Genomic DNA, 24,350 nt, shown 5'->3' with positions numbered 1-24,350 from the left:
AGCTGGGTTTATCAAAGCCAGAGGTGATGTGAAACAAAGAAAAGCATCCATACACCCAGAGAATGAATTGGAAAGTGCACTCAGTGGACCTGCTTGGTATTGCTTTTGGTCCTGCCTTCGGTGCCAGCTGATCCCAATGCAAGGACTCAGCCACAGCCCCATCCCCAGAGGCTGCATAATGCAGGAGAGTCCCAGCATGGTCCAAGCAGCAGACCCAGGGACTGGGATTTGTCCGGGTCAGCACATCTGCACCCACTGGATTAAACCCGATGGAGATGTCCCTTTGGGTGTATCCAGTGTGTGCAATTAGAGCCCCTCCCCAGCCATTCTAGAGAGAGCTGTGAGACAGCTCCAAATCCTCTGCATAAAAAAATGCATCAAGTTACTCCTCCATACCCTGCAAAGCCACCGCAATATTTTCAGACATGGATTATCTCCAGCTTCTGCTTCTCCTGACGGTTCCACCCCATTTGTCTTGCAGCTCTAATTTCCTTCAACGTGTGTTTTCTTTACAGGCTACTAAGTACAGAAAACTTCCAGCAATCAACTGAAGTTTATGCATCGACATCTCACTTTGTCAGCTGGGAATTCATTTCCAAGGAGGCAATGAACTTTAATGAAGGTGGAGCCGTGCCGTTGTGCTCAGGCACACTCAGAACCCCAAACAGGCTGCTCTTTAGAAGGGCAATTCAGAACCAGAAGCCCAGCTCCACCAAGCATTCTCATTTATTTTTTTTTAGGGCTCCCCTCCTCTTTTATTTACTTGCTGTGGGTCTGAATCTGAAATTTCTGACTTCCAGCTGTTTGTTGGCTCCTTGCAGTGACCACTGTGGTGCCAGGAGGCAGTGGAGCAGGATCTGGAGGGAGGAGCAGAGCTCTGCAGCCCTTCTCCCAGCACATCCTCTCTCCCACGTTGCATTTCACTGCGCTCTTGGCCAACTTCTCCCTTTCAAAAGCAGCATCAGACCAACCCTGCTGTGCCACCTAATTAGAAATCTCCACCAAACACTTTGTGTGTGTGCCCATGCACGCATGCACATTTTTTTTTTTTTTCTTCTTCTTTTTTGAGATGTGAGTGACATTGCAAATGCAACTTTCATCTCGGAGGCTCGGAGTGTTGCCATAGAAATTGCAGCAGGGAGCCACCAGGTCGTTAGCTCATGCCCTAAGGACTGCAGTGCTCAGCAGGGGATGCTCCCCGCTCCCTGCTCCCATCCCTGCTGTGCCCCAGGACCGCTTCCAAACCCAGACAAGGAGGAAATCACTGTGGTCCCTGGGATGATTCATAAGCAGAAGTGCGTGTCCATATTCACAGACAGAAGTGACAATAGCTGCTGGAAGAAGCAGCCACGCACTGGCTCACAAAAAGCAAAGCTAAATATCTAAACGAGCATTTAGAATAACAATGATAATAACAGCCACTCATTGCTATTGGGCATCATAATGCCACACGTGTTAGCCATTGGCAGGGCAGATTAGTGGGGTCACTCCACCTCCCAAATTCCTGCATCCCCATCCTCACAGCCATCCCCATGAGCCACATCACCAGCATCCTGGGTCCTTTATACCAACTGAGAACAGTTTCTTTAAGTAAACGCTGCTAAAAACACCAAAAACAACCCCTAAACTCAGAGACCCACAGTAAGAGTCAGCACTGTCCCTACACTGGATCCAGTTCAGGTTCAACAGCAAACGGTGTTTTCTGAAGTGGTTCAGCATCCTCCTCTCCTCTGACAGATTCTCCTTCCAAACAACTTTGCTTCTCAGTGCATTTGTTTATTGGGAAAGGTCAGGGCACTGCACCCCACATTCCCTCATCCCCATAGCAACTGCACCTCCAGCACCTTCCTGCCAGGCTTTGACACTCCCAAATCCAACTGAGACCTCACAGGACTTTAATTAATGAGATAACAAAAGGGAAAACACCCAAAGAGTGAACCCCTGAGTTGAAGACTTTATCTGCTCTTCACAGCTGTATCTTTTTTTTTTTTTCCTTTTTTTTTTTTTTGAGCTGCATTCCAGGCCCGTCAATACAGTTTCCCATTAAATTAAATAGCTTATTGACTGGTGTGAGACGGAGCCACGAGGCCGATAGGATCCGAGCACGGCACTTTCGCAGCGCAAACAATCACAGGTCACTGCACAGTAAATCAGTTGGTAATGGAGTTTGAACTCCGAGAATCAGTTCTGTGTACCCTTTTTATTTGTTTTTAATTTGTATCAATGGTAATTCTGTCGGTCTCAATTTGTGTGACGGCAGCAGGTTGTGGAGCAGCAGAAACCCCATTTTTCTTCTTGTTAACCATTGCGCTCGCAGCACCGCAGCATTTCCAAGCCCACACGTATTAAGATCTCCAGGTACAGGCAGAACCCTGTGCTGCTTTCCTTCCCATCCCACCCATTCCTCTTCCACCTGCACTGAGAGCTGAGCACTCGCTGACGACACTGGGAATTTACCTTATCTATTTCCAAACCCATTTATGCTGTGAGCATCTGGGATACCTGGTGTAGGGATCACCTGGTGTAGGGATCCTGCTTTGGCAGGGGGGTTGGACTCGATGATCTCTGGAGGTCCCTTCCTACGATTCTGTGATTCTGTGATACCCGGTGGCAGAGAGCACCGCGATGTCAGTACTGGTTATATTAAAGTACAACTTCCTCCTCTTGCTTCACACTTGCTGACAGATAATTCGGGCAGGTGTCTGCTAATCTTTGCTTTTTAAGAATCAATGGATATCACACCCAATGCATTTTTCTTTAATCCTTACCCATCCCTCTGCCCCAAGGTACGGGTCTGATGTAGCACTGCTCTCCAAAGCACCTCCTCAGCACATCTGACACTCTGCGGCTGCCCTCTGGACCTCTTCCAGTGCTGAGTGTCTCTTTTGCTGCTGGAAGACACGAGTGGCACCAGCGCTGTCGCTGTGAGCGCACCGAGGATTTATGAAGGTGCAGAAGGTTTCCTTTTGTTTGTTTCATCTCTTATTTCCTCCTCAATAATTCATGTACAGCTCTGCTCACCTCCTGGCCCTTTACCGAGGCTCCAGCTTATGACTGCAGAGCGCTGCCCAAATACCTTGACCAGCAATTTTTGGAGCAATCACATGCAGAGCAGCCTCCATCCTGCTCACTGCTACGGACAACGAGGGCTGTGCTTCCCATGGGCATTACTTTGCATTTCAGACCGGAGGCATCGCTTTGTTTGGGCGCCCAGCTGCTGCCTTCACCGCTGGGATGTGCAGAACGTGGCTGTTTGCAAAGCCACGCTCACAAGTGTTCCTCCTTCACAACATTTTGGGAATCTACCCAGACGTGTTAGGAAAACTGTCACTTGCATCTACTACTTCTTGCAACCGGAGTGTGATTTCTTCAGAGCTATTCATCAAAGGCTCCAATGGAACCAGGCAAGCAGTGCTGCTGCCCCCATTGACCCCCAGAGCTCAGTGCCTGGGCAGCCGTATCCTACAAGGATGGGCTGAGAGCTGGATCCAGAAGCACCTCCCACTCTCAGCTTCTCCTTTGCCACCCACCTCCAGCAGTGTCCATGGGTCCAAGCAGCCACACACCTCCCCTGCCTTGCTAGACACTGCTGGACAACCGTTAAGAAATACTAATTACACATGAGGATTTACTCAACTCAATCTAAATGAGAGATTTCCCATGGTCCTGCAAGCCTCTCCAAAAAGACCATGGAAGGTGATAGATGCTGTGATCTCTTCTATCACACAGCAAACAAACCTGCCTCACAAAACTATAAATCAGCAGCTAATGGTTTTTCAGCAGCACGCTTTCGTCCTTTGCACATCTTTTAATTTGCTTTTAATATGTATCGATCTCCCCCCCCCTTTTTTTTTTTTTTTTTTTACTCCCATCCTTTCAGTGTCAGCAGGTCAGAAAGATACCAATATCCTTATATATGTATAGGAATGATGCTTTAACAGGTATAGACTGCTGCTACCCATAGGCTGGTCTTCCCACCTCCAGTCCTGAAGACTCGATCCTAGCTAGGAAAGCACAGAACTCTTTGGGTTGGAAGGACCTTCAAGATCATCCAGCTCCAACCCTTTGCTATAGACACGGATGCCTCCCACTAGACAGAATGCTCACAGCTCCATCCAACCCAGCCTTGAGTGCTTCCAACGACCGACTGCACACCGTGATAAACCATTCCCAGCTCAGCCCTGGCCATGCAAGTGCTGCCAGGCGGACCTGAATAAGGAGAGCCTTAATAAAAATCCCGACCCGCACGCAAACAGAAAAGGGCTGAATCCCTCAAATAAATGGCTCCCAACAAATAACGTGACCAGCTCTCATGATCAGCTTACGCCCTGAAGCATGAAGATTATCAGCTCCATGTAATTTTCTCCTAGCTGATGTAGCTGCAAAGACTATTCATATTCATATAAATGTCTAATGTCTAATCCTCTAATCTAATCCTTTTTTTTTTTCTTCCTCTGCTTGTGCTAAAGCTCCACAGCCAATACTCCAAAGCCCTCTGAGCAATGGAATTATTGATAAATTACTGCAGAAAGGAGGAGCACAGTGCACACACCAAACCCACCGAGCTCTGCCTCTCCTTGAAGAGTTTTTATTCTCCCGTTAAAAAGTCAATGTGTGAATTTGCAGGACAATTTGAAATGTACGTTCAGGAAATTAACTCCTGACCCCCATTGGATGCACCGCCCATAAATCCTCCTCAGCAAAGCACTGCTGCTCCCTTTGGAAGAAGGGAATGGGGAAAACTCTTACAGAGACATTCGTGCACAATCGTGTCTATGCTGAGGTCCTGGAGAGGGTTGGAAATGAGGGCAGCTGCACAGCTCCAGCCAAAAGGGATAAATATGGCAGAAAGACAGACTGGGAGGGGAGTTGGGGGAGATGCAGAGCTCATGTCCAGGTTTGGTTATAACACAGCATCTCTGTGCAGCAGCATCACTTCTGTATATCTGATTTGTCTATGCTCTGGGGTACAGGTGTGTACAGTGCCCAGGAATTACACACCCAGACATCCTCCGTGGCCTCTGAGCATTTCCATATTCAGCACAATAATTCCAGGTCTGGGCTTCACTCGGAATGAGGCTGCAACTCATCTACCCATTATCTCACTCAGACCAACAAATAACCACCACACAGAGCTCCTTCCAACCCACTGCGGACTCAGACCAATTTTGAAACACTGCCCTAAAGCAGAAGGGCTTCGTATCCTATTATGAGTCCCCCAAGGCCAGCCGGCTTCTCTATTAACTTTTAGCTCAAACTAATAGCACATTCATAAGCAATTTTGTGGGTCACTGTATCTGAGACTTTAAGCTGCTGTGTATATTTTTTTTTCCCCTTAGAAATCAGCATTCCGCTTGGCAATATGGAATTATTTAGACAATAACTCCCACTAAAAGACCCTGCTTTACAGGCAACGACTTTTTTAGGCCAGAAAAAAAGCCACCTATAAAACTGCCCAGAATCTCCTGACTTCAAGGAAGAGTTTTGTCACGACAAAAAGGAACGACTCCTCCATTTGAATCCGGCCCTTTTTAGCAACAAACACAGGCACTCCCACCTCCGTAGGTTTTTAGCTGTGCTGTCAGATCTGCTCTGTATTACATTTCTTCCACGTGCTTTTTGCAGGTACTGAATGTTTTGCAAATACAATTCGTTTTTAAAGAGCATCTCTTTCTATCCTTGTATGTGCATTTCTCATTTAAGCTCAACTAGGGACAGATGACAGCTCTGCCTGCTTCTAGAGCTCCCCTCCCTCAGTTTCCTTTGCTGCATTCAATACAGGAAAAGAACTTTTGTACTTGTTTATGAGTGAATGATAACACGTCTGTGTGTTCTTCAACAAGACGTAATGCTTGAGTCAGCCATCGCTAGAAAATCTGCTTGGAGAAGTTCATTGTGGGAAGGTTTGCCATTAATCCAGGCAAGAAATGCAGCAAAGGACACAGATGCACCGCAGCATTCTCCATTTAGGACAACAAACACTTATTTTCCTATCTGCTCCACACTGCTAACACTGCCATTTGGACTCCACTCGCTCATTTTCTGGCAAGTTTTCTTGCATTTCTGGGTCTGAGCAAATATCTCTGCAATTTAAGCTGGTCCTCGTCTCCAATTGCACCACTGAGTCCAAAGGCTGAGTCCTAATCCAGGAATGCAGTTGGACATGCTATTGTACATGCACTTCCATGCTAAGCTCACCGTAAGCTAATCATATTTTCTGCCCATTTCCTGACCTGGGGAACTTGCAGTGAATTACATCCCAAGGAAGGAATGAGGACCTCCATGCTGCCCATAGTGATGCACCATGCTCAGGGCAAGGCAGGCAGCACCAGACCCCCATAGAAAGCACCAATTGCTGAGACCACAGCTGCCTGAAGGCAGAGGCAGCCCTCTGCCCCCCAACACAACGCTTCACCATTCCCCAGAACCAGGGGATATAAATCCCTGACTACGAGCAAAGAAGCTTTTCCGAGCTGAACTAAGAGCATTTCAGTGTCTTAGCTGCGATTTAATACCACTTCTGGAGCTTAGGGGGTCGAGATGCAGGAGAGATTGGGTTGGGATGTTCTTTCCCTTTTGAGTGTAACTTCTATTCCACACAGGTCACACACAGCACTGAGTTCAGTCTGAAAATGCGCCTTTTCCCTGCACGCCCAGCAGGTTGGCTCTGTGCACATCACCACAGGGACCCCCAACCCTCGTGCCATGCTTGTCACCCAGCTTGAGCCAAGACAAGGATAACAACCTGCAACGCCATTAATTACTTACTATGTAAGTAATTTTACAGAATAAACAACTACGACACCACAGAGGTGGTTCTGGTGCTGCTAAAACAGGAGCAGCTATATGGGAACGAGCAGAAAGCGACCTGCAATGGGCTACAGTGCAGCCTGCAGCTCCTGCACAGGCACCAAAGGACTCCAGCAGAGAAACCAAGCCGTGTTCCAGGCACCAGCACTGCACTACAGCTCCTTCTGCACTGACATCACACAGGTTCAGCCCCATAACCCCACACCCAGTCCTGCAGGCAGGAGAGGAGCACCTCTGGGCTGCAGATCTGAAGAGAGCTTTGAGGTTTCTTAGGCACCTTTAAACATCCTTCTGCCTTTTTCACAAAGATTGACCTTTGTGCACCAAAACAAACAGACACGTATAGAAGGACGGACTGTATGAAAAATAAAGACGTCGACATTAATAAATCATTAAAGGATTTCTATGCCCGACAGCAAGCACAGACCTTTTATCCCTTATTTCTAGCTTTGCATCTGGCAACTAATCCAGTGAAGACAAGAAGAAATTATTTATATTCTTTTAGCATCCCATAAATCAAATATTGCTTTGAGGACTGAGCTAATATTTTGAGAATTGAATATGGGGTTTAGCCTGCCTTGCTGCATGCAGTGAATCCCAGACTGCTGCGATGTGAGAAGGCCCAGAGATACGAAATCCAGAAAAATAAGGAATCTGAAATGTAGCAGCAGGAGGAAATAATTTACGGTAGCATTGCCCAGTGTGGCTTTGTGCAGTGAGAGAGTTATGAAATGTTATTGTGCTTTCTGTAGTGGTACTTTTAAATGCAGATGGTGTGAATCTATCAAAGCGATATTTGTTTTCTTGTTTCATTTTCCCCACCTGTGAGGAGACATCGATAGAGTTTAACTGTGAAAACACATCCATCTCCCCTCTGTGCCTCCTTTATTAAACCACACTTGGGCAGAAAAAAAACCCCAAAGCCATTCACAGCCACTTGTCTTCTAAAGAAGCAACAAAACCAGAAGCACGCTGACAACAAGGGCCGACCATTTGTTGCCTATAACTGGGAGGAGACACGGACAGCACCCAACTAGCTTTGCAATTAGCCTCTCTCAGTGGTACCTTAATTCTCGCCGTCCTCAGCAGGGCTGGGAGCAGACAATGAGGGGAGATGAGATGCACAGCCACTCGCTGGAGAGTCCTCATCAATGGTTTTAACCCCCTGACCTGGAACAAAAGAGGTAATTCGGTCACCATGGAAACTGGGTGATGGTCTCTTCCCAGCTGGAACCATCACTGCCATCACTTGGGCCACATCGCCCGCCTGGCTCCATGCACAGGCAGGACATGGGAAGCAGCAGTGGAGGAATAAGTGATTCTAGAACATGATAACAACACTGACAGCTTCAACTTCGGGTCACTCGTGGTGCACAAGTTGTCAAGCAGTGTGGCAGCACCAGGAGCTCCCCGCACCCTCACACGCCAGCAGAGAAGTGACAGCATTTTCCTGTGGGTTTGGATTGTTTCTTCTCAGCAAAAGATCTCAGGAATGCAAATGGTTGTGCAGCACTCTCAGCATGGAACGTTTCTGCAGATGCCCCAGCTGTTCCTGATGTTGCTATGAAGTGTTAAACAGCCCAGCGTGCAGAACATAAAGCAGGGTTGGGATGTCCTGAGCACAGTCCTGTCCCCTCTATAGAGTGGAATAAGACAATTGCTCAAGCAAATACAAAGAGCATCTCAGAATGAGCAGCACGGCTTAGTATGGGAAATATCAGCGCCAATAGTGCTTGAGTGCCTGGAGATCCCAAGTGAGAGCAAGGCTTCAATGCTCAGGACCAAATATGCTGGTAACATTGAGAGGGAAGGACAAAGTTCCCCTTTGCAGCTACAGACCCAGGTTCAGACAGACAAAATCGCTGTCCTGCAGCCAATGAGGGAAGCTGGGCAGCATCAGAAGAGCTCTGTCCCACATGAAGGACCACACAACCCACACTCTGACCAACCCTATGGTGATCTGCATAGAACCATCGGAGCCCCCAGCAGAGGCAGACCCTGCAGTCCACTCAGCAGCACGTGACGTGGTGAGAACGAAGGCTCGTTTAATGATTTTTAATTAATTTTAATTACTTACGATTTTTTTTTTTTTTTTTCCTTGAGCAGTAGCTTAACCTCAGTGAATCTCAGCCCCTCTGATCGCTCCGGGACTTCTGCCAGCTTCCTCATTACAGATCAGTTCCCCCAACGCCATTTGATAATGAAATGGGTTTTAAAAGAAAGGGACAGAGGGAAAAAAAAAAAAAAATCAAATACCTCCAGCAGAACCCCAGGGAGCTGGAAGAGGATTATGATTTGGCAGAGAGATGAAATATTTTGGGAGCTCACTTTACGAACAACGCGGATCCCTGTTGAAAGCGCCCTACTTTTAAAAGACAAAAAGTTACGGCCCCATAAGGACTTTCAGCCTTGCCAGCTTCCTGCAAACACCTTTCTGTGTGAGAAAGCAGCTGAGACAGCAGATGTGGGCAGCAAAGGGGGAAGGCTTGGACCTGGTGCAGCCATAGGGGAGCAGTGACGGCACGTCGTGATCTACTCAGCTCTGCACAACTCAGACAATTTGGTGTCACCCTTCAGTCGGTCCTTTCCCACCCAGGGGAGGTTTTCCATTAAGCACCGTGTCCATCACCCCCACGTGATGAGTTCCTCTCCACTACCTTTCAGCCAAACCTCTACACATCTCCCCAAAGCTCAGGATTGTGAGTTTTGCTTGAGCAAAATCTATTCTTTCTGCTTTCTCTCATCTCTTCCTTACACATGGGTCTTCTTCCTTCCAGCTTTACTCTTTAATCATTCACTCTCATCGAGATCCTTTTCCACCCGCACCTCAATCAGGTCCTCCTATAACAAGGCATTGCAAACACCACTCCTGTGAAACTCTACACAAGCTTTGTCACAACAAGTGTTGGCCAGCAGCACTGGATCTGCCTTTTTCCCCCCCCCCCCCCTGTTTCTATGAACATGCACTGCTCTGTTCATCATTCAGAACTTCTCCCTGAGGCTCTGATCTCAGCCCAGCTGATCTCCTGCCCAGCAGCCCTGGGCACACTTCAAAGGACCCAAAGTCTGGGCAAGGGACAGAAAGGAATCTGTAATTCCTGGATGCTCTCCTGAGGCTTATCTGAACCTCAGCACAGCTTCTAAATCTGAGCTTTAAGTCACTCCAGAGTACATTTCTGTTAGAGATGTTTGGGCATCCACAGTCACAGCTGGAAACTCTCTCCAAAATATATGGTCCTTTTATGGCCACGCTCCGCAGGCAACAAAGAAGTGGAAAGATGATGGAGATATTTTTGAAGTGTGTACACAAAATGCTATGAAATGGATGTTTTTATGACCCTTACTGCCTGCATTGGGTCCCAGCAGAGGTGCTGCTCTCACCAGGTCCTGCTGGCATCAGGGTGGGCACATCCCCACCATGGGGAGGTAGGAGGAAGGAAGAAGTGGGCTGGGGACCACAGCCACCTCCCTGCCTCCAGAGGGATGTGCATAATTCATAGGCCATAGATTGTATATACCTTCATCATGAAAGTTTAAACAGACCAGTTATTACTATTGACCATTAAAAGGCGATTTTTCCCCTACGTGTGACAAGGATTATTGACATTCCTGTATCCTTGGCAAAAAGCTGGGTGATGTCCTGACACCTTCAGAACTTCACTTCTGCACCAAGAGCTGAGACGCCCAACCAAGACAACAAGCTGCCTTTAAAACACCCTGCCTCCTTTCATGGAAATTGACAAAACACATCCTTAACACTACTAAAAAAAACTGAAAGTCGGGTTTTACTCCTGACTTAAAGCTGTAAAAGTACTCAGGGTTTTGTCTGCCATTCCCTGCATGGCACTGCTCGGCTGTTTTGCTCTGCTAACACCACTGAAATACCTTTGCCAGCACTGATGCCATGCCTTCAGGTGTTCCTCCTGCTGGGGGAGCAGGTAGCACTGCTCACCAAAACAGCACGGGGAGCAGCTTGGGGCATCGACTCCAATCTCAGCACCACTCTGAGCCTGGAGCTTTGGGAAGGTGATGAGAAGGAGCTAATGCTAAGATCAGGAGGCTGATTTTCCTCCTTTCTGCAGCCTGTAGAAAATTAAATTCATGCCCAATGGGCCTAAACACTCTTGGTAGCACTGAAGTGAGAAATTGAGCTAATACCTTTCTGATGTTTAAACAAGTACCCGTGGTATTTTCCTGCCCATCTAGAAGAAGCTCTGAAGCTTTCAGAACTGTCATCACAAACTGTGAGCGATGTTTGAAATAAAAAGTAGGGGAAAATATATTTATGGGTGGCGTGGAGCACTTGATAATGTGGCAAAGACAGAGTGCTGTGTCAGAGCAAACCTTCCATTTCCAGACTGAACATCTGAAATGAGCCACGCAGCCCTACTCAGGAATCCACCTTAAGAAACCAGAGAGAATGAGAGCTCCTGTGAGATAGAGTTGTTCTTCTGAACTTCTGGAACTGTAGGGGTAGAAAGCAGAGATAACCTTTGGTGCGGAACCAGGAGTTGGACTCAATCCTAATGGGCCTCTTCCAACAGGGGATATTCTATGGTTCTACGTGGCTGTGTTGGAAGTAAAAGCAGTGTAGGACACATCCACGTTGCCTGCTGTGTAACTGTCAAAAAGAAAACAGAAAATAGGGGAAAAGTGGAGATGTTCAGAGGCTGAACAGAAGCTGCAAAGTGCACAGCCCTGTGCCCAAGTGCTGCACGTTGCATGGGCTGCAGGTGCTGACCCTCATTCCCTGTTGAAGGAAACAATCTGCAAACGCAACAGCCTCCTGCAGCTCTGAGCCACTCTTGGTCTAGCTCAACTGGAAGCCACACAAAGGATTGCCAGCACAGAAAGAAGAAAAAGAAAGAAAAAGGAGAACTAATAGGCAGATAACACCCAACAGAAAGGTAGACACGATCTAGAGAGAAGCAAAGGAGCTTTGAAAGGCTATTAGCTGCATTCTACCTATTGCCTGTTCAAGCACACATGGGAAAAATGATTGTTTCCCTCTCTGATGTGTACATTGAGTGAAAATGGAGCAGATGCAAGCCGGGCACTGACGACTCCAGCAGATAAAAGACAATTACAGGCAGAAAATGGAGCTGCTGAGAGCACGCAGCCTTGCTCAGGATGTTCGGTTCAGCTGGGGGAAAAAAAAGAGGGCTGGAAACTCAACTCCTGACAGCGGCCGCCTCGTGCTGCAGACCTGCTGATTTAAGCATTGCTCAGCTCCACAAAGATGCGTGTGGAAACGTTTAAAGGCTCAATTTGAGCCATTGGTTTCTCATTTTTGAGCTCTCATTAAAATAATCTGCTCTGATTGTCTGCGGGAGCTATTTTTTGCTCCTCTAAATGGTCACAAAAGGCAGCGTGGAGCAGAAGAGGAGAACCAGCCCCAGGCAGCCCATGACTCATCAAATCCCAATCCTGCTCTTTGCTGGCAAACAGATGCCACCTGAAAGCAGCACAGAGAGGGACAACAGCCCTGTCCTGCTGCTGTGAACAGAGGTTTATCCCTGAAAAGCTTCACCTGCATCAATCCATGCACATCACTGTGTACCCACCTCACCCAGCTGAGCTGCCCTGGGTTCTCACCCCCTCTGGCATTCAGAGATATGAACTCCAAGACCTCCTTTCAGAGCCTGGATTCACACTCAGGATGTCTTGGTGCTGGTAGGCTCCAGAATGCTGAGTTTTCAAAAGTACCCCAATTCTGAGCAAGCTTAAGAACAGGCTCAGGACTTCCAGTGCACGTGGAGCAAAAGCCTGAGCCAACCCAGAGTGCTGAGCTCAGAGCCCTGCCCCCTGCGACCACCCAACATTTTGGGTGATCTGCACGAAGAGATGCAAGATGGCCAACAACAATTAATTCCATTAATTAACACACGGAGCTGAGCAAACTCTGCGTTCTTCAGCGCCGCAGCACAGAGGTTCATGAATCTCACTCCATTCACTCTCATCCTTCCCCCACCAACCTGCAGAGAAAACACCTTTTGTTTTAGCCCTGTGCTGCAGCTCACATTTGTTCTTTGGCCATTTCACCATTCCCATCACTGACACTTTTAAAGCGACGAGAAAGCACTTTAATTGGCTGAAATGCTGATTGCCATAACAACTGGCTAATGAACCATCTGTTAGCATATGTAATATTTATTTATACGTTTGAAGAACACAGCTCAGGACCAGGAGGGGCTGCTTGCTGACATGGGGAGGATGGGGGTTGGTCCCATTGCCACCCACTGCCCCCACCCCAGCAGTGCCACCTGCCAACAAAAAGCAGATGCTAAAGGGAGATCCCAGCCACCACTGCTCTACTGGTGGAGCAACGGGGCTCTGTTATTTTTAGGTGCTTGATAAAGAGGAGGAGGAGGGAGCAGCGAAAGCCCCGCTCCATCCAGAAGTCACATGCATATGCAAAAGGAGCCTAATTGCCCCTCTTTAGAAACTAATCATTCTGGATTTTACAAGCCGCATTATAGAACCTGACATGCTTATTTTTCCTTTTATTATGTTTGTAAGCAGTGATCCTATTGAAAAGGAAAATCAAACCCTATTTTCGCCAGTCACCACCGTCTCCCTTTCTCTTTCCGCCTGTTTTATTTTATTTTCCTTTCTTTCCATCAGCTGAATAGAGCAGCATTTTCGTGTGTATTAATTGCCCTGTAAAATGCCCTCAAAGTCATTAGAATTCCCCATTCAAAACTATTATCTCTGCCATTATGTCTATGCATTATTTTTATTTAAATGTGCCTCTTCTGAATTAGCTTATTTTTAACAGCTAGCCATGCCTGAAATACTGTTCCAGGCCAAGCTGTTCTCAAATCTTTATATATTTTTTTTTAATGATAACTTCATAGAAGCTTTTGATGCTTTATCCCGAGCAGAATCACAGTTTCAGGCTTTTAACCCTATTTCTTTTTTCTTTTTCTATTTCAGAAAGACAGGGAAAAGCCTCGGAGAAGTTTTTTCTTAACCTGCATGACTTTTTTTTTTTTTTTTTTTACATCAGAACCACAAGATTTACAGTGCAGCTCGTGGCTGTCACATGGATTTCAATCTGCAGTGATGGGAAAGATTAATTAAAAATACTATATTGTCTAACTATAACTCAAAGTCACTTTCTCCTTCCCCAAAATACCCACACATGATTTTCACCCATTCTGACAGGTAATCCCGTCAATATTCATTCTTTGATTAAGCCCTGGACAGCAAGCTGTTTTCTGGCCAACCCTCCTCAGCCTTTGGCAGTGCCAACACCACCACGGTGCTGCCCCACATCCCACACAGCATCACCATGACACAAAGCTGGGGCTGGGTACTGCCGTGCTGCAGGGACCGTTATCCCCTTGCACAAAGGGCAGGTGGTGCACTGGGAAGATGGAACAACATGGGAACACGATGCAGTAGGACAACTCCAAGAAAGCACCTTTCTCCTGCTTTGCACCATTTTCATCTTTTAATTTGACCAGCTGCTCTGAGTGGTTCGTTAACCAACAGCCATAATTACTGCTTGTGGCCATAGGAGTGCACAGCCCATCCCCAACACAGCAGACCTTTCTGTGCTCTGGCTCAGGCACTCAGCCCCACGAGTGCTGCTGTCCCCATGCACCACGCAGCCCAGCCTCTGTTATTTCACCTCTTGGACAACACTCCTTCCTTCCTTCCTCTGTCACACAGTGCCTCACCGGCAGCTCCTGACGAATTACTGAAGCAGGCAGCATTAACCCATGGTCTTGCTGTGGTAACTTCCCTACCTGCCTTTTTCTCAGTGACACTTTGAGCGCTGAGGTCAATGCTTTTAAAGCAGATAACTTCCCACTCAGCATCCTCCTTTCTCAGCCAGGCAGCGGGGATGTCTGAAATGATGCCCTCCCTCCGGGCTGCAGAAAAGCCTCTGCTCCTGTGGCAATGTGCAGGAAGGCACCCTTCTGTTTTCACACCCTCCTGCCAGCCAGCGAGGCTCAGCCTGAGCTGCACCAGGACCTGGATGAAAGCTTTGCAGCCCAGCTCTCTGCTCAGGTCCAGTGCAAAAATCAAAGGAAAGCATCGCTTTGTAATGACTTCTCAGCACCCTTCAGCAGCTGCTGGAAGGGACAGAGCTCAGCCTGCAAACCTGCAGCACCGGGCAGAAACTCACAGCAACTCAGCAAACAAACCATTCACAACTTTTTCTGAAGGAACTCAGGAGTTTGCTATATGGCCACTCCAATCACAGCAACCTGCTTCAGGTGTGCATTACTGGAAGGCAGACACACAGAGGAGCTCTGCAGGAGCTGGGCATTCCCATGGCCACGCTGTAAACCCAGACCTTGGGCAATAACCTCAGCACAGCAGAATGGAGCACTGTTATTTTTTATGCACAGCTTTTCAACAGCACATCAGCAACATCTCAACTTCAATCCCATCCCTCATAAAAATTCTTCTGAATATTTAAGAGAGAAACCCGTGCTCAGATCCTATCTGGCTGTTATATCCTCCTTCATTTCCTACAACAGCACTGGGATCACACAGTGACCACAGAGGCCAATACAACCCCAGGGAGATGAGCAGATATTCCTGGTGAGGACAGGCAGCTCAGCTCTGCCATGGGGTGAGCACCACCCAAGGCCAGTGGAACACACGTACTGCACATCCACCTTCATGACAGCAGCACCTGCTTCAGCCCTGTGCACAATGCCTGCCCTCTGCCTTGCCAACACAACGCCCTCAGGAGCAACTCAGGACTCAGAAGGTCAAGCTTCCAGTTGCAGATGAAACAGACTGTCCAGAGAGGCTGTGGATGCCCCGTCCATCCCTGGAGGTGTTCAAGGCCAGGTTGGATGGGGCCCTGGGCAGCCTGGGCTGGTATTAAATAAGGAGGTTGGTGGCCCTGCATGTGGCAGGGGGTTGGAGCTTCATGATCCTTGAGGTCCCTTCCAACCCTGGCCATTCTGTGATTCATATAAGAGCCCATTGTCCTAATTCTTGTTAGATCCCAGAAGGACATTCAGAGAGTTAATCATGATGTTTGGATGCAGTGCTTGTCTTCTCTCGGTGGCTGAAGGAATCCCAGTCCTGGCACAGCGCTCACTGCCATATGCAGCCACGCCAGGGATATTTTCCTTCATCATTTTTCTTCTCTGTGTGTTCATTTCAGGTATTCCTGTTCCATGCTGTTGAATGTGGAGGTTGGTGGCCCTGCACATGGCAGGGGGTTGGAGCATCATGATCCTTGAGGTCCCTTCCAACCCTGGCCATTCTGTGATTCTGCAACATAAGGGCAGCCTGACCGGCATGAGGGGAAGATTAGCTCTAACCCAGACCCACCAGGTTCCCCATCACCACCAGACCACGAATGTTTTACCACTAGGTGGAGTTCAGAGGCAAAGCCCTTACCTGTGTGCACAGCTCCCAGCTTCAGCTGGACCCACGGTGGGAGCCCATAGAGTCTGGGGTGCAAAGCAGTACAACGTGGGGAGCAGCAGCAGCCACCCTAACTCATAGTGGGGTTCAACTTATATGTGCATGAATTAAGTGGAAAATATCCAAGCACACAGCCCTGCTTCTGCTGCCCTCTGAAAGCCCTTTGCTGCTCGGGGGGCTGCAGCACTGCAGGCAGGAGGTGCCAGGTTCACAGTGAATCACAAATATCATCTGCATGGAGAGGGATATTGATCTGCAGATTTCACTGACATTTACAAATAAATGATGTATTGCAGTTTTTGTTTTGCCAGCCAGGCTGACCCTAATGGCCTTTACATAATTTACTTTTGATTAAAGAAGTGCTTTGACGCAGAGATCTAAAAAAAAAAAAACTCAAATCGATACAATTATGAGATCAGCTTTAAAACAATGCGTTATGAAAGAAAAAACACACCAGTCAAATCTTTGAAGACGCTCAGATGAAAGTGATGCTTCAAGTCATTTCAGAGGTCAACGGATGGAGATGGAAATTAGCAAAGCACGCATTACAGACACATGGAATGGGAGGGCAAACCCTGGCAGTGGGTTCAGCAATGGTCGCCCTTCCAGCCAAACCCACAGCAGCATTTTGTATTCACAGACAGACACAAGGAACTTGCATAAGAATGCAGAGGAGGAGCAGGCTCCACCATTCCCTTCCATACATTTAAATATTTATCAGCATGGAGCTCAACGTGAATAACATCTCCAGCACCTAATGGGAAAACTGCTCCTCTCGTTGAAGAGAATGGGGTTTGGCATTAGCAAACGTAGTGCCATATGTTCATTAAAACACTACCACTGACAAAATAATGGTGACAGTAAGTTCAAGTATTATTCTGGCTAACAATATCCAAAAATATTATTTTTTTGGCAACCAAACAGGGCACAACATGCATAATTAATGAGCGTTCTCGCAATTACCATGCCCTCGCCTCCAAAGAAATAACCACAACCTGTTTGCGTTTGTGAAGCACGACAAATTAAAAAAAAAAAAACAACACAGCTCAGTTTTTAATGGCCCTTCTGATCAGTTCTGCCTCACGGCTCCCATGCACTTCGTGGCTGCAGAACTGGGGGAAGAAGCTGCTGTGCAGACACTGCTCACCACGATGGAAGCAGCCAGTGGCATTCTGGAGTAAAGGTGCTTGCAGTGCTGCAGTGCCTGCCCTCATTCCTTCCTCAGGTACCCTGAAAGCTACTGGCATTAAAAGAAGGGGGGGAAGAAGAGAGCAAAGATGCACGTGGTGGTGATGCTGCGGTTGGAGCAGTGACTCAGAGCAGCTCAGTGCAGGTAGTTGGCTTTGTGCCTTTCGTATTGCTGAGCAAATCTGGGGCCTGACAGAGGCAGGAATATCCAGCTTGGGATCTCCACCAAGGATTTTGTAGCACTGGAGTTAACAGCAGCTTGCTTTTGCTGTCAGTGGGCACAAGATGGAGTCTTGAAGTACTGAACCATATGGAGATGGTGACTGCTCCCATCCCCAGCCAGACATGGCAGCCCCACACCAGCATGGCACGTGCCCACACCAGCCCTGGATGTGGCAGTTTAATGCAACGTCAGGAGATGAAAAGATTGGGCTCAACGGGATTTCTAATTAACAGCACTGCTCATCAGAGCTGCTCTTCGGTTAACCCAAGAGTTGGAGCTCTGTAAGACCTGCTTGGACGGTAAGGAGTTGCAGAGCTGTTTGTTACCTTATCTCCCTCACCACAAGTCAGGAATGCAAAACATCCCCGACAAAACCAAAGCCCCAGAAACGCGTACATAAAAATCAAATAAATAGAAATGCAGCAGCTCTGTCTGATCTGAAGGAAAACAATCAGCTGCGAGCCAGTTTATTCAATCTGCCTAATGTATGAAGGTTGCAAACATCCCACTGTTTACCCTGTGACTTTTTTTTTCCCCCCCCTTTTGGCAGCAGCAAAAACAAATAACGCTGAACAGTTCACTTTTCAATTTGCAGCCTGAACAACACAAGACACGAAAGGCAGCAGCACAGGGCAGAAAAAAGGCACTCGGCCCCAACCCCTTTTGCAAAGACTACAGCAAAACTGTTCTGTGCCTGCTGTGCCCAGGAGGAGCTGCTCTCCCTGCAATGCCCAGTGATGCACACAGATGATGCGTTTTTCCTTCATTAAGCATTTGAACCATTTCTTTTCTCAGTCTGGCTTCGGTGTGGCTCCTGCCTGCAGACCCCAGCTCCTGTCATACCTTCCTCCACGAGATTCAAAATTACTTTGTACCTCGCACGCTCTCTGTGAACATATTTAAACAGCACGATCAGGTTGCTTTCTAATCTTCCCTTTGATAAGCTAATCAGATTGATCTCCAGAAGTCTGTCACCGCCAGGCACGTTTTTTCAAGCCCTGCAATATGACTTGTATCTTCAGACAAAGCAAGCAGCATCCCCAGGGACAAGTCATCCTCCAGGTTTCAAAGACACGGTGGAGACCCCCGGGGCCCCTCACGAATACATTTGCTTCGCTCACACTAATGGGTGTCTTGGCCCAATCACCTGAGACCATCACGCTTTGAGGCCAGACAGATGAGTCTGTGAACCTCAGCAGTTTTCTGTTGAAATTGCAGAACCCGTTCGATCGCTGCAAAAAAAAAATAAAATAAAATAAGAGGAAGACCGAGCAAAGGTAAAACCCCATTGCAGAACTGGGCTCAGAAAGACTCGAGTCTTTCACAAGAGAATCCCCCATAGGGATGATGGTTTGTACCTGAAGAGCAGCACAGAGCCAGGATGGCCTGAGAAACATTCTGCTATTAAAGACTCGATATAAAGAGACTTAATACAGAAGTTGTAGAACAGCACACTCTCTCAGGGTCCTTCTGTAAAGTGAGATTTTAACCAAAATTGCTCAATTCCTAAGAAAATCCTTATTTTCACATCCAGTATAGTCCACAATGGTTCACACAACAGCATAGCACGCAGATTTTCCGGGATACATTTGTGGTTCTAAACACCTCCCCAGCATCGTTAAGCCACAAATTTGCTCAGAAATCCTTGCATTGTGTCCCAAAGGAGATTAAATACAGACACTTGCAAGGGAGAGAACAACAATAAAAGGAGAATGAATGCTCCCTAAGTGATTCCTAAAACAAAAAAAAGATTTGATATGCAGCCTGTGTGCCCATGCAATTATGAAGCTTCTAGCTCAGAGCTGTAACAGATGGAATTTTTTTCCCCCCCCCCGTCTCTCTTTGGTGATAAGGTGAATGGTTTCCTCAAGGGAAGTGTAGACAGAGCTGCTGAGCTGGCACAGCTCGTGCCAAGCAGCTGGTTGCTGCTGAAATCATGGAACAGAGCAGCACGGTCTGGGATGGAGGCAGAGGGCCTTTCTACCATCAGCCTTCCAAGGGAGGACTGAAACTGGCCACGGATATCTGCATTACAGCACACAAAATGGGAAAACAGAGCACTGAATTACTAGAAAACAAAGCAGAGTTTCTATGTACTTATTAAAGGGGCTCCTTTCCTTTGGACCTTCTGCTACTGCAGCTTTTAAATTCAGCACGAGTGCTCAATTCCTGGGACACCGTGCAGCCCCATCAGAGAGGCTGGTGCCAGAAAACAGGGAAAGGGAAAAAAATGATGACGGAACAGTTTTTGCTCTTAAACAGTTTTGTTCTTGCAGGTCTCAAAGTGCTGATTGAATATTAAATCAATCAGTGCTTGCACAGCCTTTACTTCTCACTGGAGGGCTCCCGGGTGGTTATTTGGACTGATTTGGGGACACGACTCCTCAATGCAAAGCTATGGCTGCAGCACAGCACAGAACGTTGTGTTTCCAGGCCTGAATGACACGTTCACCAATTTTAACTCCAGAAAGCTGATAGAAACCAATGGAAGCACATGCTCTGCGTGCTTCTGGGAGGAAAAAAGTACCACGTACACTTCAAAGTATTGATCAGATTAATTGCTGAATGAGCCGGGACTGATGTTTCCAAAAGAAATTGAATGATTGACTTAGAGAAATGTTAGCAGTGTCTTTTCAATGGGCTGAACAAGATTAAATCCCTGTTAGCCCCGTGATGGATGACACACAATGCCGCAGCATTTCCTTCTGCTCATCTCTCCCCTCTCCCACTGAATCACAGCATGGCCAGGGTTGGAAGGGACCTCAAGGATCACGAACCTCCAACCCCCTGCTGCATGCAGGGCCACCAACCTCCTCATTTGATGCTGGACCACTGCTTTTGAGTTTGGGACACTGTACCGTGGCTGAGCTCTTTATGCCCTGTGACAGCAGCAGCTCTGCCCTCCATTCCATTTCCCAGTCGTAACACAACAAAACCACCCGGATTTCAGGACTGTCACCATCTCTACCCAGAGACCAGCCTCAGACAAGGTAATTATCCTTTCCCTGTCACTCATTCTTACGCTGGCTTGTGTAAAAAGAACCATTTTTACAAAGTGCAGCAACCCAGTCTGCAACGGAACGCTACAGGGGCTCCCTTGTGCTCCTGCCACACTCAGTTCTTTCCATAGGGCTTCTCATCCCAAAAATGCATGAAAAAATGCAGAATTGCACTTCAGACAAGAGTGACACAGAGCATGGAAGAACATAAAGAAACCACTGCAGAACAAATGCAGTTAAATGCAAAAGTGCTAGAAGGACTCTGGTGCTAGACACAAGTTTTGGAAGCTACCAACATATAAAGATCAGACTAATTACTAAAATAGGATTACCTCTTGCTTTTCTGCACTGCAGACACAGTAACAAATTATATTATGGGGAAAAGATGAGTTAAATTCTCACCAGGCGCCGGCCTCTGCTGACCACTCACACTGAGCGCTGGGATTTGACATTAACCACCAACACAGGGCTGCTTTTCTGCTGAAAACAGCACATTTTGAAGTGGAGAGATCTTATCTTTCATTTCGTATAGATCAGTCCCGCAGCATCTTGATGTATTTATAGTTTTAATACATAACCGTAAATGCCCCCTAAACAGGGGATATTGCACCTTTAGATTACTGTTATTGCTTTATTGCTCATTGTAGACATAAATTAACAGCTTCCCCCAGCAATGCTGAAAGAGTACAGAATTAGATTACAATGTACATACACAAGAGCCTATTAAGGCATTGCTATTCCATAAAAAGTCTTTATAGTTTTTAAGTGTACACCTATAAGTGTTTCAATTAAAGAACTACATGCTTGCCTAGTAATTGCCCTCCCATTTGAGATAGGGTTTTGCAGCAAAAAAAAAAAAAAAAGAAAGAAGCAAGACTAAAAGGTGGAAAATTGGAATATAAAACACCGAATATGAAAGTGCTATAAAAAGAAAACCACGGGTTTAAATTATGCTTATTAGAGCCATTTGCATGGCTTAACTCCTGCACTCTGCTTGCTGCAAGGAATCCATTGTTTCTCCGGGCAGAAAATCCTCTCGTTTTGTGTCCCAGCTTCTCAAGCCCTGCAGGAAAGCAGTTGTTGGGATAAAATGGCTCTTTTTGGAGGGCGGCTGCTGCCTTAAGTTGCTCTTGGATGATGGAGGCCACTGAAGGCTGGCTAACATAACAGAAAAATAAAGTCCAGGCTGGGGATTCCCAGAGCAGCATCCCTACCTGTTGGAAGGATGACATCTGGTGGTAGGAAGGGTCAGAGGCCCACCAACTAATTAAATGCAGTAAATTACGCTGCATTCAACATTTACAGGTGGAAAGCAGAGCTTCTTCCTGACATTACAAGCAGAAAGGAGAACTTTGGTGGGATACTGAACAGCAAGGAGGAAGTTTAGTATTTGTGCTGCTGTCCTAGTGCTGCCCCGCTGGGCAGGGAGAGCTTTCTGCTCATTTCAGAGACTCACATGAGCTCCTCTGGTCCCTGCACAACACCTGCGTGCGTGGCGAAACTCATCTGAAAGCTGGGAACAGGTTCTGTATCAGCCAATGGCTGTCACAGCTTTTTGGCTGCACGGTGATCAGAGGCTCAGAGCAATGCAGCTGAACCTGGCAGGTCATGGTGAGGGAATGAACAAGAAAACACTACCAGCATCCCTTTGTTGCTCTTAGTTTGGAAGAAACAGCTGTGGGAGAGAGGGGAGACCAGGAGAACCATGGGCATCAAATACAGTTTGATTTCTCCTGTCCTATGAGGATTGCCCAACATTGGTGCATTGTTCACAGCATTCCTATCTGCAGTTCTTCAAGAATTAAAAAGTGGGATGGAAGGTAGAAACGGCTACGACTCGATAAGCAACAGACATTAATTAATGCTACACTGCAATGGAATTCAGCTGAAATAATGTATGGAGGCCACATGAATAGTAAAAGGAAATTCATCATGGTTAATGTTATTACACTGAGTGTCAAAGGAAGCAGCGATGATTTGCCACTTACTGTGTAATGTAATGTAATCTAAATGCAATTTTGGTTGGACAGCCTTGAACATCCATATTAAAGAGAATTGGTAGGAAAAACCAGGATTCAGTCCTACTCTGTGTGTAAACCATAACACCACTAACTTAAGAGCAGTCCAGCTTACGAGTGATGCACCTCTTTGCCATCACGTAACCAACACAAGTTTTAAAGGTGTGCTATATTTTCCCCTTCCTTTTTAAGACTAGGAGCAATATTTGGACATGCACATTTAGCAGGCCAGGGCCAGATTCTACTATGATTTTGGAGTGACCGTGAAAAGGCACATCAGCTGTCAGCACCTGATATCTGCTCTCTATCATGCATTTCTCATTGTTCTTATTGACAACCTCTCAGTTTGCAGATTTTCAAGCTATGTCCCATGGAGGTTGAGCTGCCTGCCCAAGGTTTAAACCCACTTGCAGTCAGCTGGCTATTTCTAGCTCTAAATTCCACGGGACCCTAAGAAGTAACCAATGGGTTGAGAGCCACTGGTTTCTGTTATAAAACCTATTTGAGGCTGAGAATCAAAGTAGCATCATCACTCCAGAGGAATCCATTAATCCCATTTATCATCTAAACCAAGAGTGTTTTCCCTATGAAGTGACATCAATGCCAGGTTTTTCATATTTCCTCAACACAAAAATATTGCTGTTCTCCGAGTTTAACACTACTTCTGACTGCTTAAAACATCCCAGAGCAAAAAACACCGATGTAACATCTGCAAGACAAAGCAATCAGCAAGTCCCCTTCCACATGAAAACCCTTCTGCAAGGAATTGAACATGATTTATATTGTTCTTCCCCCAACCAATTACACGTTAGATTTCAGTAAACAGTCCTCAGTAACAGAACACCACTCAACATGGTTTGCTAAAACCTTATTAATTTTCTCTGCTACTTGATACTACGACTTCCAGCATAAGAAATGCAATTTTATAGAGATCAACGGATACATCATCAATCTGAAACCCATAATCAGACAAGATCACTTCCTTCTGAAATAAAAAAAAATATACAGAGATATTTAGAAAAAAAATAATCTGTGAATCAGCATTCATTGCAGCACAACAGATTCTAATCCTCAGAAAGAAGCAGAATAACACTTGCAATTTATTCCACTGGAGTCCCACGTAGCCATTCCACTGCTGTTTTGTCACTGAAATAAAAGCATTGAGCTTTTCATTAACTTAAGCTTACATCTATGAAAAGAAGTCAACTTACACATCTTTTGAAAGACTCTGAATAGTTGCTTATTTACACAGCCCTAGAAGTGTGTAGGCATTTCATCTGCATACAAAGAGAGCACGCAGCCTAAACAAACAACAAAACAAACCCAGCAGAGAAGGGAAGGAGAAAACCTCAGCATCATTTGTGTCCTGGCACATTGCCTTATGCTCTTCCACTCCACCCACACCTTCACCCTACCTGCAAGCACTCTGCATCCATCCCAACACCATTTACCATAGGAACCAGCACTGCTCTACACCAAAGCAAGAGTGTGAGAAAGGACACCTCAGGGAGCACAATGGGCTGGAGAGAAATTTCCTCAACTGCCTCCAGACTTACCCAGACCAAGGAAGTATTGGAAGTAAAAAGAGGATATCAAGACTTCCTTTCACCAAAGGAGATCTTTGTATGCTAAAACTCAATGGAACAAGATCTTTGTATGCTAAAACTCGATGGAACAAGATCTTTGTATGCTAAAACTCGATGGAAAGCA

The 24,350-nt window shown here is 46.6% G+C and overlaps 1 protein-coding gene across 2 annotated transcripts in view; it reads right to left on the bottom strand.

Moving 5' to 3' along the window:
• Positions 1 to 24,350, bottom strand: part of PLXNA2 (plexin A2) — a 211,922-nt gene that overhangs the window by 171,046 nt on the left and 16,526 nt on the right. For both annotated transcript variants that reach the window (XM_090124762.1, XM_090124764.1), the window contains exon 2: positions 7,876 to 7,980. In XM_090124762.1, the coding sequence (XP_089980888.1) occupies positions 7,876 to 7,959 (84 nt within the window). In that variant the 5' untranslated portion in view covers positions 7,960 to 7,980. The remainder of the gene's footprint in view (positions 1 to 7,875; positions 7,981 to 24,350) is intronic.

The sequence above is a fragment of the Phasianus colchicus genome, chromosome 25 (assembly GCF_987193195.1).
Source record: "Phasianus colchicus chromosome 25, bPhaCol1.hap1.1, whole genome shotgun sequence".
Classification (NCBI taxonomy): Eukaryota; Metazoa; Chordata; class Aves; order Galliformes; family Phasianidae; genus Phasianus; species Phasianus colchicus.
The sequence above is the reverse complement of the archived record's forward strand: the minus strand, read 5'-3'. Positions and strand labels throughout refer to the sequence as shown.